This window comes from Acanthopagrus latus, chromosome 21 (assembly GCF_904848185.1).
Source record: "Acanthopagrus latus isolate v.2019 chromosome 21, fAcaLat1.1, whole genome shotgun sequence".
Lineage (NCBI taxonomy): Eukaryota > Metazoa > Chordata > Actinopteri > Spariformes > Sparidae > Acanthopagrus > Acanthopagrus latus.
Window position 1 is genome coordinate 8,746,972 of NC_051059.1, and position 21,756 is coordinate 8,768,727.

General features: G+C 44.5%; 1 protein-coding gene across 4 annotated transcripts in view; it reads right to left on the reverse strand.

Annotated features, from left to right (window-relative positions):
* LOC119010972 (probable G-protein coupled receptor 158) overlaps positions 1-21,756 on the reverse strand; it is a 73,830-nt gene that overhangs the window by 25,825 nt on the left and 26,249 nt on the right. For all 4 annotated transcript variants that reach the window (XM_037083658.1, XM_037083657.1, XM_037083655.1 and 1 more), the window contains 3 exons: positions 17,892-17,994; positions 10,953-11,164; positions 9,077-9,145 (listed from right to left, as the gene is read on the reverse strand). In XM_037083658.1, the coding sequence (XP_036939553.1) occupies positions 9,077-9,145; positions 10,953-11,164; positions 17,892-17,994 (384 nt within the window). The remainder of the gene's footprint in view (positions 1-9,076; positions 9,146-10,952; positions 11,165-17,891; positions 17,995-21,756) is intronic.

Sequence of the window (21,756 nt, forward strand, 5' to 3'; positions counted from 1 at the left end):
CTGCTTGCCAGGGGTTCATACAGCCGCGGCCTATCATTTTCTGCTCGGCGTGAGGTTTGTTCACACCTATTACAGCTAAAGACCAGGCTGCAACAGAGACAAAGCCTCACCTGGCGAGCCGCACGGGCCCGAGCCTCTATTTGCATGCCTATTACACCTGCGTTTTATTTCGTTAGTGTGTATGTCAGAGAGACGCCGCGTGTCGAATCTCCGGTGACCCGCGTGAGGCGGAGCAACTCTTTCTGCTCTGCAGACCCAGTGCAGTGTGTGCTCGCCTCCACTGAAGCAGCGACAGCCCGCTTCACTCAGCCGCTGGATACACAGCCTCCGTGATGTTAAAGTGCGACTCCCGCCTGAGTCAGCCTCGGCTGGATGCTGAAGTGTTCGCTGCACTGACTCAGACAAAAGCGAACGCAGACACTCAAGTCTTAACCTTGATGGATACAGGCTGCTGAAAGCCTCACTTGACACCTGATGAAGAACAGTGATCTGAAATCCATTCACATGTTATTGCCTTCATGTTGAGCCCCTTTATATCAGCTCCCATGGAAACTTGATCTTGAACACTTTGAGCTGCACTGACTGAGCACTCTAAACCAGCAAGTGCGAAGCATCGTCGTGTAGGTGTTTCACTTGGTGAAAGAAGATTTCACCTGACTCTTTGTACAGTGACGAAAACACACAAAAGATGGGATTAGCCTTGCACCCTTCCACCAGCCGGAGAGTGCCCACAGATCTCTATTCACGTTACTGTAAATGGAGGATGAGAAAACAAGTTTTCTGGTTGGACTGATTCTTCAGATTGCATCACAAAACTGAAGTAAAATTTTAAAAAGTGGCCACTTTTACTTCACAAGGCCATCACAAAGCTAAGAGCTGTGGAGGCACCAGCCAGGAAGAAAGCTTCCATTTGATACTTTTGTCGCTGCTTTTCAACAAGGTGAAACCAGCGGATGTGTCTGTAGGACGAGGGCCGCGACAAAGCTAAGAGCTACGCACAGGGACTGCTCAGTTATTGGCTGCAAGAATCAACGTTAAAATCTTCATCTACTTCCATCTAAAGGCTTCAAGTGTTTTCGATGAAATGTGACAGAAATGTCCCCGTAAGAAAAAAACAAACTGAAAAACTATTGAGCTGTGTGTGTGTTTTCTTCCCAGACGGCTCCAGTAATTCCACAAGCTCAAGGATGTGTGCGCACCAGCTGTCCATGACCCGACTTCACTGTTAATTCAGCCTGTGAGTTCGGGCGTTAGCATGTTGCCCAGCTAATGTGGCTAGTCCCGCTGTGAGGCAATGTTGGACTGATGTGATATTGAGAGATGCATTCAAGGGAAACTGTGAATGTTACTTTCTCATTTGAAGCCAATTAAATAACGAGTGGTATGTTTGTTGCCAGCAACTGCAGCGATCAGGCCGATCCTCACTGGTACTGTATGTGCTTGTGCGTTACCGCTGCGCAGAATTTTACTCGAAAGACATACACTGATGATGACAATATATATTTTCCTATAATTAAATGGTCAAACTGCAGGAATTCCTTCTCTGTCACGTGAAGTTTCGGTTCAGAAGCAGTTCTTCAGAAGTGCCTGCTCACTGGAAGCTAACAGCATGTATAGCGGCCCCAGCACAAGAGATGAGAAAGCTGAAGTGCTCTTTTCGAAGATTGGAGCGCGTAAGCCTATTTTAGGAGTCACCCAAAATGACAATATGACAAGGAGCTCATGAGTCCTCTAAGCCAGTGTACCAGAATGAAACAATGAGGGTTTTTTTTTTCTATCCAGTGAATTATTAAAGTCACTTTTACCGAGAAACATGCCAGACCAGTTTACTGTTGTATTGTTCCGTTTACTTTCCTGCCAAAGAGACACTAGGGCACAGTGAGATATTTCCTTTATTATTTCATTTCTTTGATTTTTACCCTGTTGTCTGAGTAGATCGTCAGTCTAACGTGCTGTCTCTGTGGTAGACTGGCGAACCTGTTCAGGGCGCAGCTGGATCAGGCGCCACACCACCGAACTGGATCGGTCGGTACAGTAAATGGGCGTGTGGATTACGGATGAGGTCCCCGGCCTACGGTGCCTCGGCGTTCGAGGGGCGGCAGCAATTCAGAGCAATTAGGCTTCAGTAACGGCAGCACCTGTCAGCTCCCTCCCTCAGAAAAGAGAGCCGAACATCTGCGGCGCAACAGAACAACCAGCCGACCCTGAGGCTGCAGCAGTCTGTGTGTAAGACGTGTTTAATGAAAAAGGGAAACAAATGACTAATTGGGAATATCAATAACAGTGCACTCTACAATAGAAGATGCAGAATAAAGAGGCATCAAGAGAACCTGACATCTTACACAGCTATTCGGGAAGCTACAGGTAAAGTCGTGCCTTGAGATGACAGGTAGTGAAGGCGCTCTGAAGTAATGTCATAGGAACACGAGCGGGGAACTAATCCACAGCTTGGCTTCATCACCACAAGTTTGCCTGTGTTGCTTTGTGAGATTTGAAAACGGGCTTTAAAAAAAAAAAAAAAACGGGGGGAAGCTCAGTTTCACCCGCTCTACCCGCCATTAAGCCGTCATAACGTCCCAGTTTCCGGCCTTCAGTCTGTCACTGTCAGTCCGGCTACGCAATTCTCTCACCTCCTGATTAACAATGTGACACGAAGCGCAGGGCGCACGCAGCGGCGACGGTCCCCCCCCTCCTCCATCCACGATCCTCATCAACACCTCGCAGCGCCCCAAAGTCTTTCATTAGTATGCCGTTCATGAGAGAGCGCGGAGCAGAGTCCATTTTATACCCAAGAACAGGAATTATAGCTCTTCCCTTTTTAATGCTCCACTACCGAGTCAGTGCCGCAGCTCAGGATCTGATAAATGAGTTGGTACGTGCAAGACGGACGGGTTTGCATCAATTTTAAAAAGAAATTGGTACCAAAAAATTAATCCCTGAGCAAAGCTTTGGAATGACAGCGATTCGGTGGAAGACAGCTCTAACGTGAATCCTGACTTTAATATCAGTGATGAGTTTGATTTAAAAATAACTTATTTACACACATTTTGGGAACTTTGGCAGATGGCTTTTGTTCGAATAGATGACAGGATTTATATCAGTTTCACGTCGGAGCATTAAGTAAGGAGCTGAAACCGAGGAGCAATTAGCTTAGCATAAAGGACCAGCCAGCTGCCTGCCTACGTATTATTCACATCTATTTTGATGGTTACATTCGTTCACAAACAGAGGTGTAGGGGCGGCTGTGGCTCTGGTAAAGCCAGCGTCTTTGTTATCCAGAAGGTTGCTGGTTCAATTCCCCTGGTCTGCATGTCAAAGTGTCACCAAACTTGGAATATACGTCACACCTGCTAAAAAAATTGTTAATTCATTCATTCATTTCGATTGCGCTATAATCAAAGAAAGTGCGTTTGGGCTTACAACTCACATATACTTTGTCGCACATTCAAAATATATAATAATATCCACACGTTCACTGAATTGTGCTGAATCTCCACGCCCATGTCCGCTAACAGTTTTTTTCTGCAAAATGTCGCAGACCTACTTTTTCGACCTCCTCCCAGGCGATTTCACTGATTTGCACCAAACTTCGCACACAGCATCTGTGGACTCTCCTGACAAAAAGTTATTAAAATAATTTTGACATTCCAAACAATACTCAGGTTATTAAATAACAACTTCCTGTACATTTTACGGGAATACAAAGTGTTGCATATCTCCACATTGGTCTATCCCAATGACATGAAACTCAGGTGACTACTTCCCCATGAGCCACTGTGAAAAAATGATAAACTAACTTTTTTGAACTCCTCCTAGGCCATTTGACCAACTTGCAACAAACTTTGCAAGCAGCATCTGTGGACAAAACTTATCAAAAGCGTTCTCCTACTCCACTCCTGCTTCGTCATAAAACCATCAACTCATTATAACTTCCACATACAATTTGTCATCTACTCCAAATTGCTCAAACATGTAGAGGGTCTTGCCCTGAGTACATCGACGCAGCACACCCCGACGCCAGCAGGCCCATCGCTGCTTGCAGCTTTAATTTCCATCTGCTATTCCTTCTCCTGCTCTTAGTCTGCTTATCTGTTTTTAATTCCTCTCCTGTGATGTCCTTTTCTTACTGTCCTCGATGGCTTTTGCTTGTTGTTTTTAATCTATAAGTCTTCTTAACATCCATAATCTTAATTCATTTGAAGTGTTGTCGTCTTTATATTGTCCTTCATTGATTTGATTCTTTTATTTATTTCTAGTTTTGCATCACGTTTTTGTTGTTTTTCCTCTCTATCATTCTTTTTCTCTGACTTTGTCTTTACATTGTTTTTATTCCTTTCACTTGTAAGTTAATTATATTGACTTTGTGTGTTCTTGCATTTTCTGCTGCTGTCTTGTTCTCAGTTTGTCTTGACTGTTGAGTGTTTATTCTGTAATGTTGTCGTCCTGAGTTTCCTGCTTTAGCTTGTTTGTCAATGCGCTTTGCAAACTCTGTTTTAAAAGGTACTATTATAAATAAAGTTTGTTATTGTTGATTCTTCTTCTTATTATTATTATTATTATAGAAGCAGCATACATGCTATGTGGCTAGTAACAGCTGGGCTCAGTGACCGTGTAGCCTGGTAGAATGGGAGGTTGCCCTGTGTTCAGTAGCTTTGTGTAGCAATACTAACTGTATCTGGCAGCTCTCAGTGTGGCCAGAGATGCTGCAGAGAGCCTCTGAGCTGACTGACAGCCTGATCAACAAACAGCTACAGTGCATAACTCTGCGTAAAACCGCAGATAAGCATTTTTACATCCACGTTGGTAGAGCTTGAAAAAGCAAGCTAGAACGTGTAAACTTTACCAGTATAGGTAGGCATAATAAAAAAAATCTGTGTTCACCAGCCACTCGCTAACTTTTATTGTAACTTTTTGTCTCTGTGGGTCTCTCCAAACAACATCTTTAAAACGTTTAAGCTGGAAGGTGCTGAGGGTGCTGCAGTACTCCTTACAGATGGGGGGGGGGGACACAGTGTATGAATAATTGGCTATTTTACCGTAACTAAAGGGCTATCAGAAAATTTGCTTTAAAACGTGAAAATGCAATTAATACATGACAACAGGTCAGGTTGGGCAGGGTCTGCTGGCTAAACGAACGCAGAGGAGAATATTGGAAGCCCAACAGCAACCAAAACAACAAACCAGCGTGTCTGCCAGAGCTGCTGAACCTTCATCCACCATACCGAGCTCTGCTGCTACTGGAGCAATCCAGCAGCCACAGCTCCTGCCTTCGCTCGCGCCAGAGATAGCCGACTCCAGCTTTCCAGGAGGGAGATTTGAGACAGAAAAAAAAAAACTTTTGAATGATCGTTTCAGCCTGGCTGGTTTTCAGACTGGCAGAGGCTGCATGTGTCAGATATAAACTGTGTTGGTTTTTTTTTTTTTGGCTTTATCCGCTGCGAGGCAAGAGAGGAGAGGCATCACGCTGACGGGGAGCTGAGTGACTGGCGTAAGGTGACCATTAGGTTTGCCCACCGTGACTCTGACAGGCGTCCCGAGTTGGTGAGAATGCATTTACATTTCGTTATTGTGCAGCATCCCCCAAGCGAAAACACACTCCCCGCACGATGAATCAATGTTAACATACAAACACTGATTAGAGAATTGTCTTTTCAAAATCAAATTTAGGGGTTGAAACGACACTTGATTTGATTGAAGATTAGTTTAATGGCACAATGAGGATTTTTCATCTGAATTTGTGAACCAGGCATTCAAAGCTGGTCCCTCCCTTCAGGGTTCTTCCACTTTTATAACTTCCCTTTGGATGCCCGTCTGCAATCTGGCATCTATTATTGAGTCCCGCCCTACCACCCTGCGAGCTGTTACACACTTACACACAGAGGCACAACGGTCTCGACCACAGCTAAATGAGAAAACACAGGCAGAGGGCAGGGGTCTCTGCAGATACCCCCACACACACTTGCAGTCAGTCAGAGGTGAGGATCCTGTGTCCGTCTGCATTTGCGGCCATGAAGTCAAGTTAATCAGCTCACTGTTAGGGCTAAATCAAATAGTGGAGCAGACAAAATCACAAAGGAACCCTTGAGAGGGCGACAATTCATCCGACAGTTGCGCTGCACACTCTTGTTTTCTCCTCCTCCAGCCCTGTGCCTCCTCACGTCTCACTCTAATGCTGACCTGTGGTTAGGATTAGCATCCCGCCTGGCACCTTCATCTCTTTCGCCTCCAGAGCAAACATGCAGCCTTTCCAGCTCTCTGGACCGAAAACAATAAATCACCTCCACAAATAAGAGGTAAAAGTAGGCCACGCTGTTTTTTTTTTTTTTGTCCTACGCCCACGCGCACATACAGACATGCAAATCCATGCGCAAACGCACACGCTCGTGCGAAAATATTAAGTTTTAAAGCCACTTAAACACACTCGTGATCCATCCTCCGTCTTGCCTTTACTCACACACACGTGCACACAAACATGCGTGGAGATCAGCAGACACAAACAGTGTCACGCCTTTTCTGCAGTGCTACCCATGTGGACTACAAAGTCTCATGGGGGGGGACTGCACGATAAAAAGCCACATTTTCGTATCGCCCGGGAGAAGGTGGCCCTCTTGGTTTCGCATCCCACCTCCCATGCCTCCTCCATCAATTAATCAGCAGATGTATTTTTAAAACAAGTTGTGCTAGAACTTGATGGACTGTTTAAAAATGCATTGAGCACCGGCGCAGAGCAGCTGCGCCGAGCTCAGCCGAGGAGGGCTTGCGGTGGCAAGCAACAAAGAAACGGCAGCGGCAAACAAACGCTAAGGCTGCAGGAGAGGAGGCAGACACAAAGGTGAGACGGAGGGAGAACAAGAAGAGGAGCAATGCAAGGGAAACTTGAGGGAAAGGCGGGGCAGGAAAAAAAGGTGGAGGCAAGCAGGCAAAGTGCTAAGAAATGCAGGAAATAGATGGAGAGACAGCAGAGCAGACCCTTGAGTGGATCCAAGTGTGTGAACATAAGAGAGTGGCTGGATATTTTTTGGGGGGGAGCTATTATTGGTACGTGAGTTATCCTTGGGGTGAACGGAGGAGAGGGTGGGTGGATGGATGGATGGGTGGATGGATGCAAAACCAAATCCATTTCGAGTGTCACGGCAGAAATATAAAAAGAGCGTGGTCACATCAGGACAAGGCTGCAATACCTGTGGCCCTTCTTCTCTGCTGCAACAAAACCCCCCCAAGGCCTCCTATGCAAATGCTGATATCATTCTTATGGAAACACTCCAGTGACTTCTGAATAAGATCAAAACCTTCATCCCAAGAGGCAGCTGAGCGCTCTGAAGCTTTTTCCTTCTCAACAGATTTCTTTTTTTTTTTTTTTTCCCCCCCTTCTGAAAAATGGCTAACATCCAGCCATCAGGCTTTGTGTTTGAGGAGAGCGGCGGCTCGCTGTTGGCAGTCCGCGCAAGTATTTGAAGGGAGCGAATTCCCCCGGTCGCATCAGATCTCCCCGTTACACTGCGCTCAGGTTCCTTCCATCTGTTCGCCTGCTAAAGATGGGTTTCTGACGCTGCACTCCAGGTGCACTGTGGGCTGTGTGCACAAGTGCAAATACACACAAACACGGTGCGCGCTGGCACCCGGGCCGCGTGGACGCGCTCACACACACACACACACACAGTCAACAGACAGGCTGGCAAAGGCGCACGCACAGTAAGTCGCACTGTGAGGTCCAACTCTTTGTTATGGTACACACCGCCATCAGAAGTACATTACACTGAAACAGCGCTTTATTTACATACAATGTCTTCTGAACATAAGGAACGGCGATGCCTTTGCAACATGAAGCGCTGGTTTAATTCAATCAGGGCCACATTTACCTTTTCTCAGAGAAAAGTGTTACATCAGAATCGACACCTCCACACACACACAGGGAGTGCTGTGTAGTTTGGGGGAAGGACATTTTAATCCGAAGCGAAAGATCCTCATCGAACTAGTGGACCTTAAACGACAACACAGCCACATACTGTTTAACTGTGCTCATCTGTGGCGGACCCTGCCACCCCTCTAGCTTCAAACAGTGCTCTCTGGACCTTATTTTCCTCTGAGAACAGCTTGTTTACTCAGTCATGGAAACATAAATATTTCTGTGTTTGTGTCATTTCCTTAATAGTATCGAAAATACTAAAATTCTGAGATTGAACTACGTAGCTGTCCCTTTAAGGTCAGAATACTAAACAATTTCCACAAATTAAATTCTATTTTTGATGCTGTTCATGATCATCGCGTTTCCCTGCAGTAGCCGAACTGAATGTCTCGTATTCTGTAATTACCTCCATACAAGGCCGTTGTCACTGTCAGCAGCTGAGTACCAAATTGGATTCAAATTGCCTTCATACACAGGAGAGATTAACAGGAAACAATGCGTGTATTTAATCCGGTATTACCGTGTGTAATTGTTCTCCAGCAGCCGTAACAGAGCTGTCGCTGCTAGTGCTAATGCCTCAGCCTCGTAATCAAAGCTGCTGTCAGTGATATGTTTTATCGAAATGCGTGTTAAATAGCTCCGCAGTCCAACCGTAATCACTGTCACGGAGTGCTTGGGAGGGAAAAAAAAAAAAAAAAGCATTTTTCTGGTATCCCTGCCCACTCTGTCCAATCAGGACAGAGAACTCCACAAAGAGGCGGTGCTGACTTCTTCCTGTCTGCCGCCGATTGCAGCTGCAGATCCATGTGGCCACTGAGAGGAGGGCGGGGTCCGGACCACTGAACTGATGGCACGTGGGGTGGCTTTTATCGGGGCGCTGCAGATAAGATGTCATGTATTCGTCGCTGTGTTTTGCGCTTATAAGTCTCCAAAATAAGACAACAGCTTGATTTCTTTTGCCGGCTCTTGACAGCAGGTTTGTTATGAGCTGCGAGCGCGCACACACCTCCAGCGCCTCGGCAAGGTAATCAACATCTAGGTAATCAACTCCAGCGCAACTAATTGCGGTTGTCATGGTGTCTGGTGTGTTTGTAACAAAGGGAGCTGCTCGAGGAGTGTTTTCTGACGGGTAAATTGCGGCTGCTGTTTAATATCAGAGCACAGACTCACCGGGAAGTAGAGCAGCAGCGCCCCGCACAAGATGGCTTCCAGAAGGATGAGACCAGATGTACGGATGCTCTGTTTATGAGGAAAGAGAGGAACGACAACAGTCAGTCATTGACATGTGATTTGATGTGCTGATGGAGACAGTAGCCCAAGTGGAACAATATAGATATAAACAGTTCATTCTAATATAACAAAAACCCCAACAACTGTTAGTTTTCTATTTTCATTTCTGCCGTTAAATCCTTCACGCTGGACCGTTGTCAGCTTCAGCTCTTGCTCCTGCTTTGTGTGTTTGCGTCATGTCAACAAGATGTCGAACATGTCAGAATGAATCATGCCGTCGCAAAGTAAATCATGACACACACTCGGAGGGAGGCCCAGGGTTTATTCTTCAAGTCCTGTTGCTGTAAATCTCAGTCTGCATGAACCGAGTATTTCGGGAGTTGTAGCTACGCAAATGCAAATGAAAAACTGTTGCCTCTTTGAAAGCAAACACAAAGAGGGCTTGAATATATATATACAGTATCAATTTTAATTTTTTTTTTTTTTTTTGCGTTTTGCCTCCCCCTGAAACAATAATATGAGGGACGACAGCGCCTTTTCTGGGTTGGATTTAATTACCCACATTACCTCCTGGAAGATTTGGTATGTTTTTTATGTAAATCCGAAGGGCTCCAGGGACATTTCGTGTGAACTGAAGAAACGTAGGAAAATTTCGAAGCGCTAATGTCTATAAATAGCACACAGGGAGTGCTTCAACTCAACTTTGCCTGTGGACTGGTTGTAATTACCCGACACCGCGAGGATCTCATGTTTATTTCCCTTTATTCTATTAGCAGAGTGGAGATTACGCAACGGCTCCGCTGTGAAGCTGCGCCGATTCAAATGAAGCGCTCAGGTACATTTGTGGTAAATGGTAATTATGTTAATGTGTATCAACACATTTTTTTTCTTCTTCTTTTTTTTAATAGATTCACAGATTGCAGTTCATTTGTCTTAGATTAAAGAAGGCCTCCCTTTGTAAAAATGCATTTTACGCATTTTAAAACATATCAATGCAGTTAATTAACGTATGTGTCAGAGTTGCTCCGCTAAGTTACGGAAATGCGGTGACAGTGTAAAACCCTGTCTATCCGTTAATAGAACTAATTAATCATGGATGAGTTTCCATTGACTAGAGTGATTTATGACACATGGTGATGCATGGCGCTCCCTGAGCCTTCATCCTACAAAGTTACTGTTATCTTTTCTTTCCTTTGCCGGAGTTTGTACTATTGTGCCCAAACTATCCAACGATCCCCCTGAAGTTTGGGATGAAATGTTGGGTGCTGCAGCCCCCATAATGCAATTCCACACTGTCTCTTTCTAGAACAGTCACATTAGTTTCCCATTAAATCAAATTGCCCCGTGCTCAGAACCTGAATCAGGATATGTCATGGTTACAGTGTGGGTTATGAATAAAAAATTGAGCGGAGCGATCATAAAGTGTAAACTCTGTGGGAACACTGCTGCAGTTTGTCGTCTGGTAATGTAATGCTGTATTGATGGGGGGGATTATTAGCTTTACACTTCCAAACACAGCCCTTAAAGGTGCAGCTAGTAAGACTTAGCCACCTGACGAAGTCATCCCCCAAATAAACAAGGGGGAGGTGCATTTCACCAGATTAACTGCTAACTGCTGCAAACTGTAGCTGCCATTAGCTTTTTAGCTTTATTAGCTTTGCAGCAACCAAGTAAGCATGATAACTCATCTCTCTGCGACGCATTAAGGTGTCAAACCTGTTATTTCTTCTCATTCTGGTGATAATTTAAGTTCATTTTCATATGCTTTCGAGGAAATCTCCCACATGTTGCATCCTGTTCCACACCCCCCCCTCACCTTGTTCCTCCTGAAGTGGTAGACCACCACCATGCTGCCCAGGTCCAGCACCATGCACAGACCCTGGAAGGAGGCCACAGCGAGCCGCAGAGCGCCGTCCTCCTGTATCAGGCAGGGCGTGTCGTCCCGGCAGTAGGGGCAGCCCTCGCGACACGGCAGGCACTTACTGGACACGTCAGAGGTCTCGTCTCTGTTGGAGCCCTTCTCCTTACCTGAGGACGGGAGATATCACAGTCAGATATTTAAAGGTTGGGCAGAGCTCAAGCGTTCCTACCAGATGAAGAAGAACAGCCCTTTGAATGTTTTTAATATCCAAACACAGCTCAGAACCAGGGTCTGCTTTACTGGGGTGTTTTCGTGGATTATCATTGTAATTAATTTGCATTTAGCTGTCACACGCTGACATCTTATTAAATTCTCCGTTAATCAATTTGAAGGAGCAGGAATCATCAATCCAATAAATCACAAAGCCTCGGGGGCGATAATTACGAGAATACAGCCTTTAATTAGGCAGATGAGGGAATAATGAAGGAGGGGAGGATAAAATATTGTGACACCGCTCGCTTCATCACCGCGCTCTGCGCAATTGTTGTTATATCAGCATGTGGCACACTTGGATGTGGTTTATCAAGTCTGGCCCTAGATTACTTTCTCCATCTCATTTGAGAGTTCACATTAGCATTGACTGGACGTGTTTTCCTAAGTGCCTTTCAAACCGGAATTGAATCAGTTACATGTAAAGAAACGCCTGCCAGAAATATAATTTCTCCCATTCTGCGGCGTGTCTGCTGTGGCAGGATTTGGAGTCAATATTTAGCTTAAATCCTCCATTTCCACCACGCAGACACTGTGGCGCTCTGCTCGGAAATGATGCTTGATAAGCATGTAATTCCTCCGTGAGTCCCAGAGCTCGTACAGTATGCAAACACTGCGCCCAAGTTGTACAGAGCTTCACTGGAGCGGGATTGCAACAGAATGTGTTAAAAGTTTAACAGTTGAAGAAGTTAAGAAGGAGCTGCGTATTACATCTGGTGGGCTTTGCTTTTCCAGTTAGTCTCACTGTGTTTGATGGCTCAGAAAGGAAGCGTTGGAGGGGGGCTCTGATAGGAAAATGACTTGATCCCCCCCCCCCCCCCACCGTCTTCTGGCATCTTCGCTGTAGAGAAGATGTTTATCTTCTCTTGCTATTTGCATTGCATTCATCTCCGTTACATTGGTGCCAGAATGTCGCTAGCGATCTGTTATGGGCGACTATCTATATCTGTATCTGTTTATGCGACGCGAGTACCGCGCCAAGCTGTGTAATAGACTCGCCGGTCCACTGTGTCACTGTCATGTTTGGCCTTCCCCGTCTGTGAAAACAACACAGTCACACCGTCTCTTCCGAGGTCAAGTGACCTTCGGCGCGATCTGGTTCCATTTTCATTCGCTTGGTTTAGTTTATGTAAGAAGGGACGATGCATAAAGTACAACTCATGTTAATACTTGAGTGTTGTTGTCCCTCCTGATACAGACTCTCTGGCTCTTTCAGTTGCATCCCCCCTTTTCATCCACGCCAAAGTGTCATACTCATGCAGGTCTTTGGCCTGACACTGGCCTGAGCAAGCCACAAAACATTTGTGTCTGCATCCGTCCTTGGACGTTTAACGAACGTTGTTTTACAATGAAGGCCGTTTGAAGCTGTCTATTCCGCCTGATTTTCTGTAATACATTATTTTCCGCTGTGCCCTTCATACTCCATACGTCCATGAGTTCAGCTGCAAACGAGAAATAACATTTTTAACCACCAAGCTTGAATTAATGAAATAATAAAGCACGATTTGTACTGGAGCCCCACCTTTCAAAAGGTCTGAGTCTGAATGAAAGTTAAGTTGCCGTTAAAGGTCTGGATGGAAATCAATAGTGGAGGTAAAACAGATCAGAAGAATAACACAAGTTGGCATGAATGTGAAGACAGTTATAAAGCCCTCCCTCAGCCTTTTTGAGACGGCCCCCGACTGACTCTTCAGTAAGAGATGTCAAGTCGTGCGAGGCGCAGCAGCATACCTGCCACAAGTCGGCTGTGTAAAAGAGGGAGGTTTGCTAAGGTACCGGCAAACAGCCCACCCTGAATGCACCCACCTCCACCCGCAATATAACCCTGCGCCACACAATAATAGATAACAGGAGAGGCTAATGTCAATAAAGGGGAACGTCTTACACTCAGTTGGGTGAAAACTGAAAGATTATTTCTACATCTTGGGATCTGTTTCATCCGTCTCTAGCTCCAAACTGAGCAGCGTGGAGGGACTGAGCGAAAACAGCGCCAAATGAAACACTTCAGGCTGGGTCTTCTGCACATTACACCCAAAACCCCTCATCTCTGCCTGTGGGTGGGGTTGCCAGCTACCCCGACACTTATCCCACACAGAAACTGAGAGGAACCCATTCCATCTGTGGCACTTTAAAACAAATCAGAAGATCAACAGGAGAAATTACAATACTGGAGGGCAGTAAGAGAAAAATACAGCGATAACTGGGGCGCAGCGTACCTGTTGGCATGTACTTCATCCTGTGCTGCAAACCAATCTGGTGAAAACTAATGAGAGGTGATCGAGGACAGGATGTTATTGCAAAAAAAAAAAAAAAGTGCTTGTTTTTCCTCATATCTGCTCAGACAGTGTTATCTGTGCATATCTAATCGCAGTAGCTCACACCTACGTATGCGTGTGTGATTATGAGAAGACTCATCTGAGACCACAGTCTGTTCTTAGATTCGACTTTTGGGGGGGTGAAATCATCGACACGATGAAAGGAGAGAGATACGGGAAAAAGAACAGAGAGCAAGAAAGAGAAAGCCCGCTGCGCTGTCTCGAATCGGTTTCACACTTCCAGGCTGGGGCCAGATGTTCATTTTAATTCCACACCTCGCTGTCTGGGGTCAGCTGTCAGGTTCAGGCAGCACCTGCCATCCATCAGATCAACTATCAGGATTGATCTTTCAGAGGGTTTATAACGGCAAAAAAGGTTGTTGGTTTTTTTGTTTTTTGTTTTTCAGTAATCTGCTGCTGTCGTTTTGTTCTGATTTATTTTTAACACAGCTGTAGTTACACAATGGTCTTCATTTTTTAAAGTGAAACTCTCGCCAAAAAGCAACCGAGGCTTTATTTGTGATTGAATATGAGTCAAACCTTCGTGTAAAAGCATAATTACGATTGCTCGTAGTATCACCAGGGTCTCTACACATGAACACGAGCATTGAGAACATTGTTTGTGTACACAGAGTTCACTAAAAAGAAGGTTTTTGAACTGCTCACCATAGGAGCTGGATCTTCGGCGCTCATATGCTCTCATACTCAATCACAAATAAAACCTAGGTTGCTTTTTGGTGAGAGTTTCACTTTAAGCCGGTGCAGAGCTCACTTTGCCTGAACTCGCTACGTTTGCACTGAGAGGAGTTGGAAAATTTGAAAACTTGTGTTGCCTGGTTTTTGCTTAGACTGGGTAGGTTTGTGGCCATTATCTAGCTCGGGGGGGGTTGCAGTCAAAAGTCTTTCAATTAACTCTAACCCTCAAACTGGAAAAAAAACATGTTGCTAGACAAATAAAAAAGTATGAACTGTCACAACAAAGGTACAAAGGTAACATGTGGAAAATGTTCATCATTACAACAACGCTACATAATTAGCTCCAGGACTCCGGTCAGAGCATCGGATTATAATTACAGTGGACAGTGTTGCACAGGAGCTGGTGAGGGAGAAACACTTGTTTTCAGGTAAGAAAGCTCTCGCTGTTGCTGCGAGCTGTCCGACTGGCTGTTTGATGAACGTTCGTCAGACTCCGTGATCGGCGCTCTGCCGGTCAGCTTGGCGTTTCAGCGCTGCTCTTGGTCAGAGCTGACAGAGGAGCAGACAGATGGCTCTGGATGGAAGATGCGTCACGATATGACGCGTGTCATTTTTAGAGAGAAGAAAATATCAAAACAGGTCTGAGCACTCTCCTCGTGATTATGTGTGACTGATGAATGCTGCTGATTAAATTCTGTTTTGACACAGTTTGTTGCAAATGACATTTTACACTGCAGTGTTTTTTAATGTAACACCTCTGGCAATATCTAATGTTGAGGAACATTTATGAATATAAAGTCCAGGGTGCTTCTGTGTTCTTGACTTGACTCTTGACAGCAGGCGAACGTCACGTTTTGAATGCTGACGTTCTCTGTGTGAGGGCGGGCTTCTGTGCTGTCACCATGTGCAGCCAGTTGATATTATATAACACTCAAGTCTGTGTATAGCCTTACCTCTGCTACTATTTGACATTTCTGAAAAGAATAGGGTGCTGCTGGATGACTTCTTTATTGTTAATCTTTTTTTCTTTTTTTTGCCAACCCTCTGGTTACCTCTACAAAAAGCTTATACGATTTTTCAATTAGAAAAAGGTTCAGAATAGTTTACTAACTTGAGTCTAAAAAGAGGCGCTGATGAGTCTCGGTGTACTTGTTGCCAATCACCTTTGCTGTCGAAAAGGAAAAGTCTCAATACATGCAGCCTATTAAATGTATGGTGTTTCCCACACATCTACTTTAGTAGGACACACAGTACTGGACAGTGTCCAAAATGTACCAAATTATTAGCTAAATAATGGACTCTATCTATCAATCTATCTATCTATCGATCTATCGATCTATCAATCTATCTATCTATCTATCTATCTATCTATCTATTTAGTTGGTATAGTCACAGCTATCAAGACTAAATGGCTGAGGTTAGGAGCATAAAAGTAGATTGTAGATTGTGACATTCAGATCAAATGTCTCGTTTCTCAAAGTTCAACTGCACAATTCCAAATAATGCATTTTGTTATTGCACGCTGTGTTTCCCTCTCTCAATCCTTTCTCCCCTTTAATATCTGTACTTTTGGCCTGTTGCTAGGGAACAATACAAAATCAGTTTCCAGTCTTGTCTGTTTTTCGGGGATGCACCAGAAATAACAGACAAGGTCTGGGGTGGGAGGGGAATCAGGGTCGCCGGCTACTGCGACCCAATCTGAGCTGCAGTGATTTTTAATGACGGGTTCGGCGTGGGGTTTGGAAGATGAGGCTCTTCACAGACTGAGCCGTTTGACTACGGGCCTCATCACGCTGCATTACAATAAAGCTCCAGCTTAGCATATCACCCCCCTTGGGGTGCTGTATTGTTGGAGTCAGGAATGAGAACCACCGCCGTTGCTTGATTATCTCGACGTCAGGGCCGAGCTCTCTGCCGGAGGACACTGCAGCGCTTTCAGTCAAGGTGTCAGAATACAGGCATTCAAATCCAAAGCACGAGCAGGGAGGTAAAGTTAAGGATACTTGAGTATTGCAAGGGTAAAAAAAAAAAAAAGAGGCGCATCAGTGGAGAAAATGTGCAAAGCCCAGTTGTGTGTACATACTGAGCTTTTACTGCAAGATATCAACCATTATTCACATTGTCTGTAACGGAAATTTGAGAGAGACAGCCACATCTGTAGGACAGGTTATATTAACATTAAGTCTCAAACATGGATTGTCCAATCATATCTGTGGATAGAGTGCAACAGGAATGAGTCCTACAACCAGAAAAATAAATTAGCATCCTTTTTGCTCTTCTTGTTCACTCATCTCAAGGTCAGTGGTTTTTTTTTTTTTGTTTTTTTTTGAATAGGTTTTCAGTTGAATACCTGAAATCAGGTCTGTAGTTACTGTGGGCTTGAGAGATTTTCACATTTTCACACAAGCATTTGTGTGTCTTGAAAAGAAGCACTATTATTCAGCGTTGCTCCACCGACTCATTTTTACAGACAAAATTTACTATCTCCACAACGTGAAGATTGATCAATTTATAGCAAAGTGAGCCAGAACAGTGTAGCAGGAAGCTTAGTGGTGGTGACGTAAAAGTCATGCTCCTGCGGTGTAGCTCATTTACAGTCTAACGTTACCCTCTTACTGCTGCTTTTACCGATTGTATTTACACTTCAAAAGTCTTAAGTCGGTATTATCTTGCTCAACAAAAGGTGTATCATGAACTTGTGTCCGCCACAGAGTTAATTTTCTGCAACAATCCAAATTCCAGTAGATAAATTCCATCAGCTTTTGTCTGGAGCATCCAGCTTGTGGGATCCAAAATGCTAGTATAACGACGTCAGCAGTATTTTCAGTAAGTATCCGTATCATCACGTGACATGTCAGACAGAAGACAATTTTAATTAGTAATATGATTAGTGATATAATTAGTAATTTGATGCATAACATTGTACTATCTGACACAGGGTAAATAGCTTTATTTCCACATCCTCCAGCTGGATTCAGCTGGAAACATTAAATAGTCAGCCAGAGTATGAGCATCAGCATTAGATCACACTAGCTAGCTATTGACAGGCGACAAAATCCACAGCTGTTGGCTTGAAACTGAGGCTTTGGTATGAAATCAAAGTGCCATTGTCAGAAAATGTCAAAGAATTTCATATGCTGAACCCGCCATGATGGAGAGCCTCGTGGGCATAACAACGGCAGGCTAACTAAAAGTTGCTGGGCCCGGTGACGATCAATTAAACTCTGACTAAACCTTTATTCAGGTTTATCTCCCCGACATGTGTACTCTGTCTTACAACCAGCCCTATAATCCAACAGGTCTGTGAGTCATGCCACCTGTGGCTACCTCCGGAGCTCAGAATAGAAACGTAGCAGGTAGACACTTCCACAATAGGAACAGCTGGAATCCTTTGACTGAAGATGGAGGTTTCATAACCCCACTAGCCCCAGGACACCCATTCAAAGACATAAGAAGAATTTTAAAGAAAATGTGTGGCCGCCAACTGGAAAGAAAAGAGTGTTTTTTTTCTTTTTCATAAATCCCAAAAGCTTGCTTCTGAAATATTCAAAGTTTTGATCTGACAGCTCACTGCAAAATGTATTTTTATATCACAGAGGGATTTGTAACCTACTTTTAAAGCCATTGAGCGCCACTCGGCTCGGATGGTAGAATCCTCTCCTGCACTGGCACTTGTACTTGTCCAGCACAAATCCGTGGCCGACGATGGGAGTGCACTGGGGGGAAATAAATGCAGAGGAAGACAAGTGGAGATTAGCAAAATTAGTGTTCACATACTTAACAAGACTATCAGAGGATTTAGCTGCATGGGGGCAAAAGGAGAAGCTGAAAAGGAAACAAGGTGAATCAACAGGATGGAGAGAGATGAGCCACCAAGACGGAGAGTCAGTCATCGCAACTTTGTTTTGCTAATTCAATCAAATAAAAAAAAAAATCACAGGACTCATTAACGAAAAACATAATCAGATAATTAGCAGTTCCTCCCAAAGAAATTGTACGATTTGTTTGTTATTTAGAGCAATAAATGAATATCTGAAGAAGCAGTCGCCGCACACTTTTACAAATGGTTCATTATTTACTGGAATTTTGCAGGGCACATTTGAGAGAAAAATGTGCAGATAAATCAAAATGAATTGTTAATCGCGGCCCCACAGTGAGAAAGAGAGCCAGTTTATATCATCCCGACATGAAAACGAACTAGAACGGATGTCACGTTAACACGGGGTCGGAGTCACAGACGCAGTAAAAACACAAGTAGCGATCGTGTTGGTTGTTGTCCTCAGATGTTCATTAATATCTCCAGTATTAGTATCTGGCTCCACAACATGCCGCTTGAGTAAATATTAATCATCTATTAATGGAGCCTCTAAATATTTGTATTTGTAGGAAAATATTGTCAAGATCTGGATGATTCATGGCGACTAACAGTGGGATTATCAGATCTCACTGATAAGGCATGCTGTAACATTTATAATGCAAGAGACTAAACATAGACTGCAGCATTTTATACACTCCTCTTGCATCACTGGAATCAAAGGATTTGAATATCATACAGGGTCTCGCAAGTTAAAACATAAGCTCAATAAAGCACCAGTTCCTATGTGTTTTCCCTGCCCTGCTTCTCAGGCACACTGAGTGAATGGACTTATTTCAATCATGTTATTGAGTCTCCTTCATCGTCGACATGCTTTTTCTGCAGCATGAAGCAGCAGCAGCGGCAGCAGACGCCCCACTTATAAACACGCCTGGTGTCGGGGGAAATCACAGGGCTTTGCCAAGTAACAGGGAAACTAATTAATATCTAAATTAAGAATTAAGGGTTGTTTGCAGAATTAAAGCGCGTCTGCATAAATCCAGCTTTCACTGATAACTGCGGGAGCAACACGGGCTTACACGCCATCTGGAGCAAAAAACACACCCGGCGACATGCGACGCGCAGGCACCAGCATGGATACTGCACACTCCTGTGAAAAAAAAAAAAAAAAGCTGTAATAAATTTGACATGAACGTTCATAAATAGTGTATTACATTGCATGCTAGCTGTAAAAAACTGTATATGCCTGTCTCCTCTGGGACGACTGTGATGGAGAGCAGCAGGACTAAATTTACAGCTCGTGAATCAGTGACAGTCGCTGATAGACTCTTTTTTATTTTTCTGGTATTTAAAGTGGAGCATATGCTGAGGTAACACTTTGACATTTTGAGAAACATGCTTCTTTTCTAACGTCCGCGCTAGCATAATTTAATTGGTCCAGAAGTAACCAAACATTGTGCAGTCTCGGCGGGCTGAGTCGGCATAGTCGTGAGGTAGGGCTGTAGCGTGGACCGGGAACAGCATGGATAGGTCTGGGTTGAGTCTCGCGAGGACCTGGCCAAGTCCGGGCTGAGACATACGGTTGCAGGGTGGCCCGAGTCCAGCAACACACATCTAAGCCTAAAGTACACCACAAGTGCCATATGGCCTTCTGCTGTTGTCCTGAGTCTTTTACCCAGAACTCAGCCGCTTGCTTACTACAGCTGTGTGATCAGGCTCGGCCCAAATGACGACCGCGTACCACCCACAAATGGCCCGATAGCTCACTACTAGCTGGGCGTGTGGAGCTACGTGTCCAGTCAGGAGGCAGCAAGCTTAGCAAGGACTGGAGGCAGTGGAAACAGTCAGAAAAACAATCAGAAATCAACACGGTGTATGAGGTTTGGATAGCCCAACTCGAGATGTTGTGCCGTAGGAGTCTTTCTGAACTTTCTCTCGTGCCGGATGGTTTGTTACATTGAACCACCCGGCTAGAAACTGTTTGGAAAAGGTTTGAAAATATGCTTGGCATGTTATTGGACGAAACATCTGTCTATCATAGTCACAGGTTCACTTCAACCAATCAGATCAACACGGGGATTGGTACCACCAGCAAAGCCAGTAAGAAAGTTAAACTATTAACAAAAAACACGTGGGGGAGCGAAGCATCTTTCTCATCAGTGCCATTCTTTCCTCTTTTTTCAATGAAATACACTTGTCATCTCTGGTATAACTGGAACAGTCTCCAGTAGTTCCTCACAGGATGCTGATCGGAACAACCAGCGTGTCTGTTAGGCGGCCACAAGTGCGTAGCCTGAAGTTTGAAACTTGCAAATCCAGCCGCCTCCAAAGGCAAGTTTTCCCTGACTTCCGGTCTTTATGCAAAGTTAAGCTTACCTCCTCCTGAGTCTACCTCTGCCTCCGGCTATATTAATTCTTCATCAGTGGCGCCAACTTGGGTTAAATACTAAGGGAACAAAAAATGCAGGTGCGGTTTCACGACTTCATGTTGGGGGTCGGCTCTGCACGCTCCGACTGCATTTGGGCTGTTTAAGGAAGTCGTCTACAGTGTAGGTGCGGAAGGGTTTCAGTGTTTCTGCTGGTCAGGTCTCGCCACCACGCACAAAATAAAATTCCCAAAAAGAATGAAACATTCCGCGATCGACCATCTGATGCATACACGGTTGTCGCCGCGCAACACATTTGTTGCACTACACGCGGAAGTTAGATTTTGTAATTAGCTTGGCTGCATAAGTTACGTTTCTAGGTAACATAGGTCTTTATTTTCTGAAATGAAATCTCTCTGTATGCTAAAGTTTCCCCTGAACTTTGGCTCAGATCAGTTGTTTTATGAAGCTGACAAACAGCCCCAAACCTCTGAACTGGGAAGCAGCAGCACGAGGGCAGGGCTGAGCGGCGTATAACAGAATAAACAGCAAATCATTGCTCCACTGTTGCACCAGTGAAGACACGCAGGCCTGGGAGTTACGCTGCACGTTTCTTTTGGATGAAAGAATGCGGGCTTTACACCTCCGAGACTTCTCTTGATTTTCGCATTTTTCTTTTGAGGTACTGGCTGACTGAAGTCGGCAGGTACTGCTCTAACATGTGAACTGTGTCAGACGGGGACCCTTAAAGCTATTTTGGATTGCGTTGGAATAAAATTCAGCAGACCAAAAAACTAGGTAAAAATACAAGCATAATGATTGTACAACGTTCAAAACGTGAGCGCTGTTTTCGTGTTTTCCAGCCGTTCTGTTTCAACAGTTACAAATCCTCCTTGAGCATATCTGCCTCTTTATTTCAGCCTTCCTTATTTAACAAGTGGAGTCCAAGCATAATGGCTTTTCTAAGCAATAAATGTCATCATTGGCCCTCATAATAAAGATCCAGCGTGCCAAATTATGTTTTACATACAACATACTGTACAGTGGCTTCACAATGGCTGTATTTGAATGTAAAACATAATTCTGCACATCATAAAGCATAAGAGGATATGCAAGACACTTTTAAAGCAAGGTTTTGAAATATCTGTTGCATTCCCGTGACATAATGAGCACATTATACAAACTTATGTACAGCTGTTACAGTAGCAGGGAGCAATTCATCGACTTTAACTGGCACTGGGCACATTGTACTGTACAGGAAACCATCTCATGAGCCATAATGAAACGGGACCAAGCGT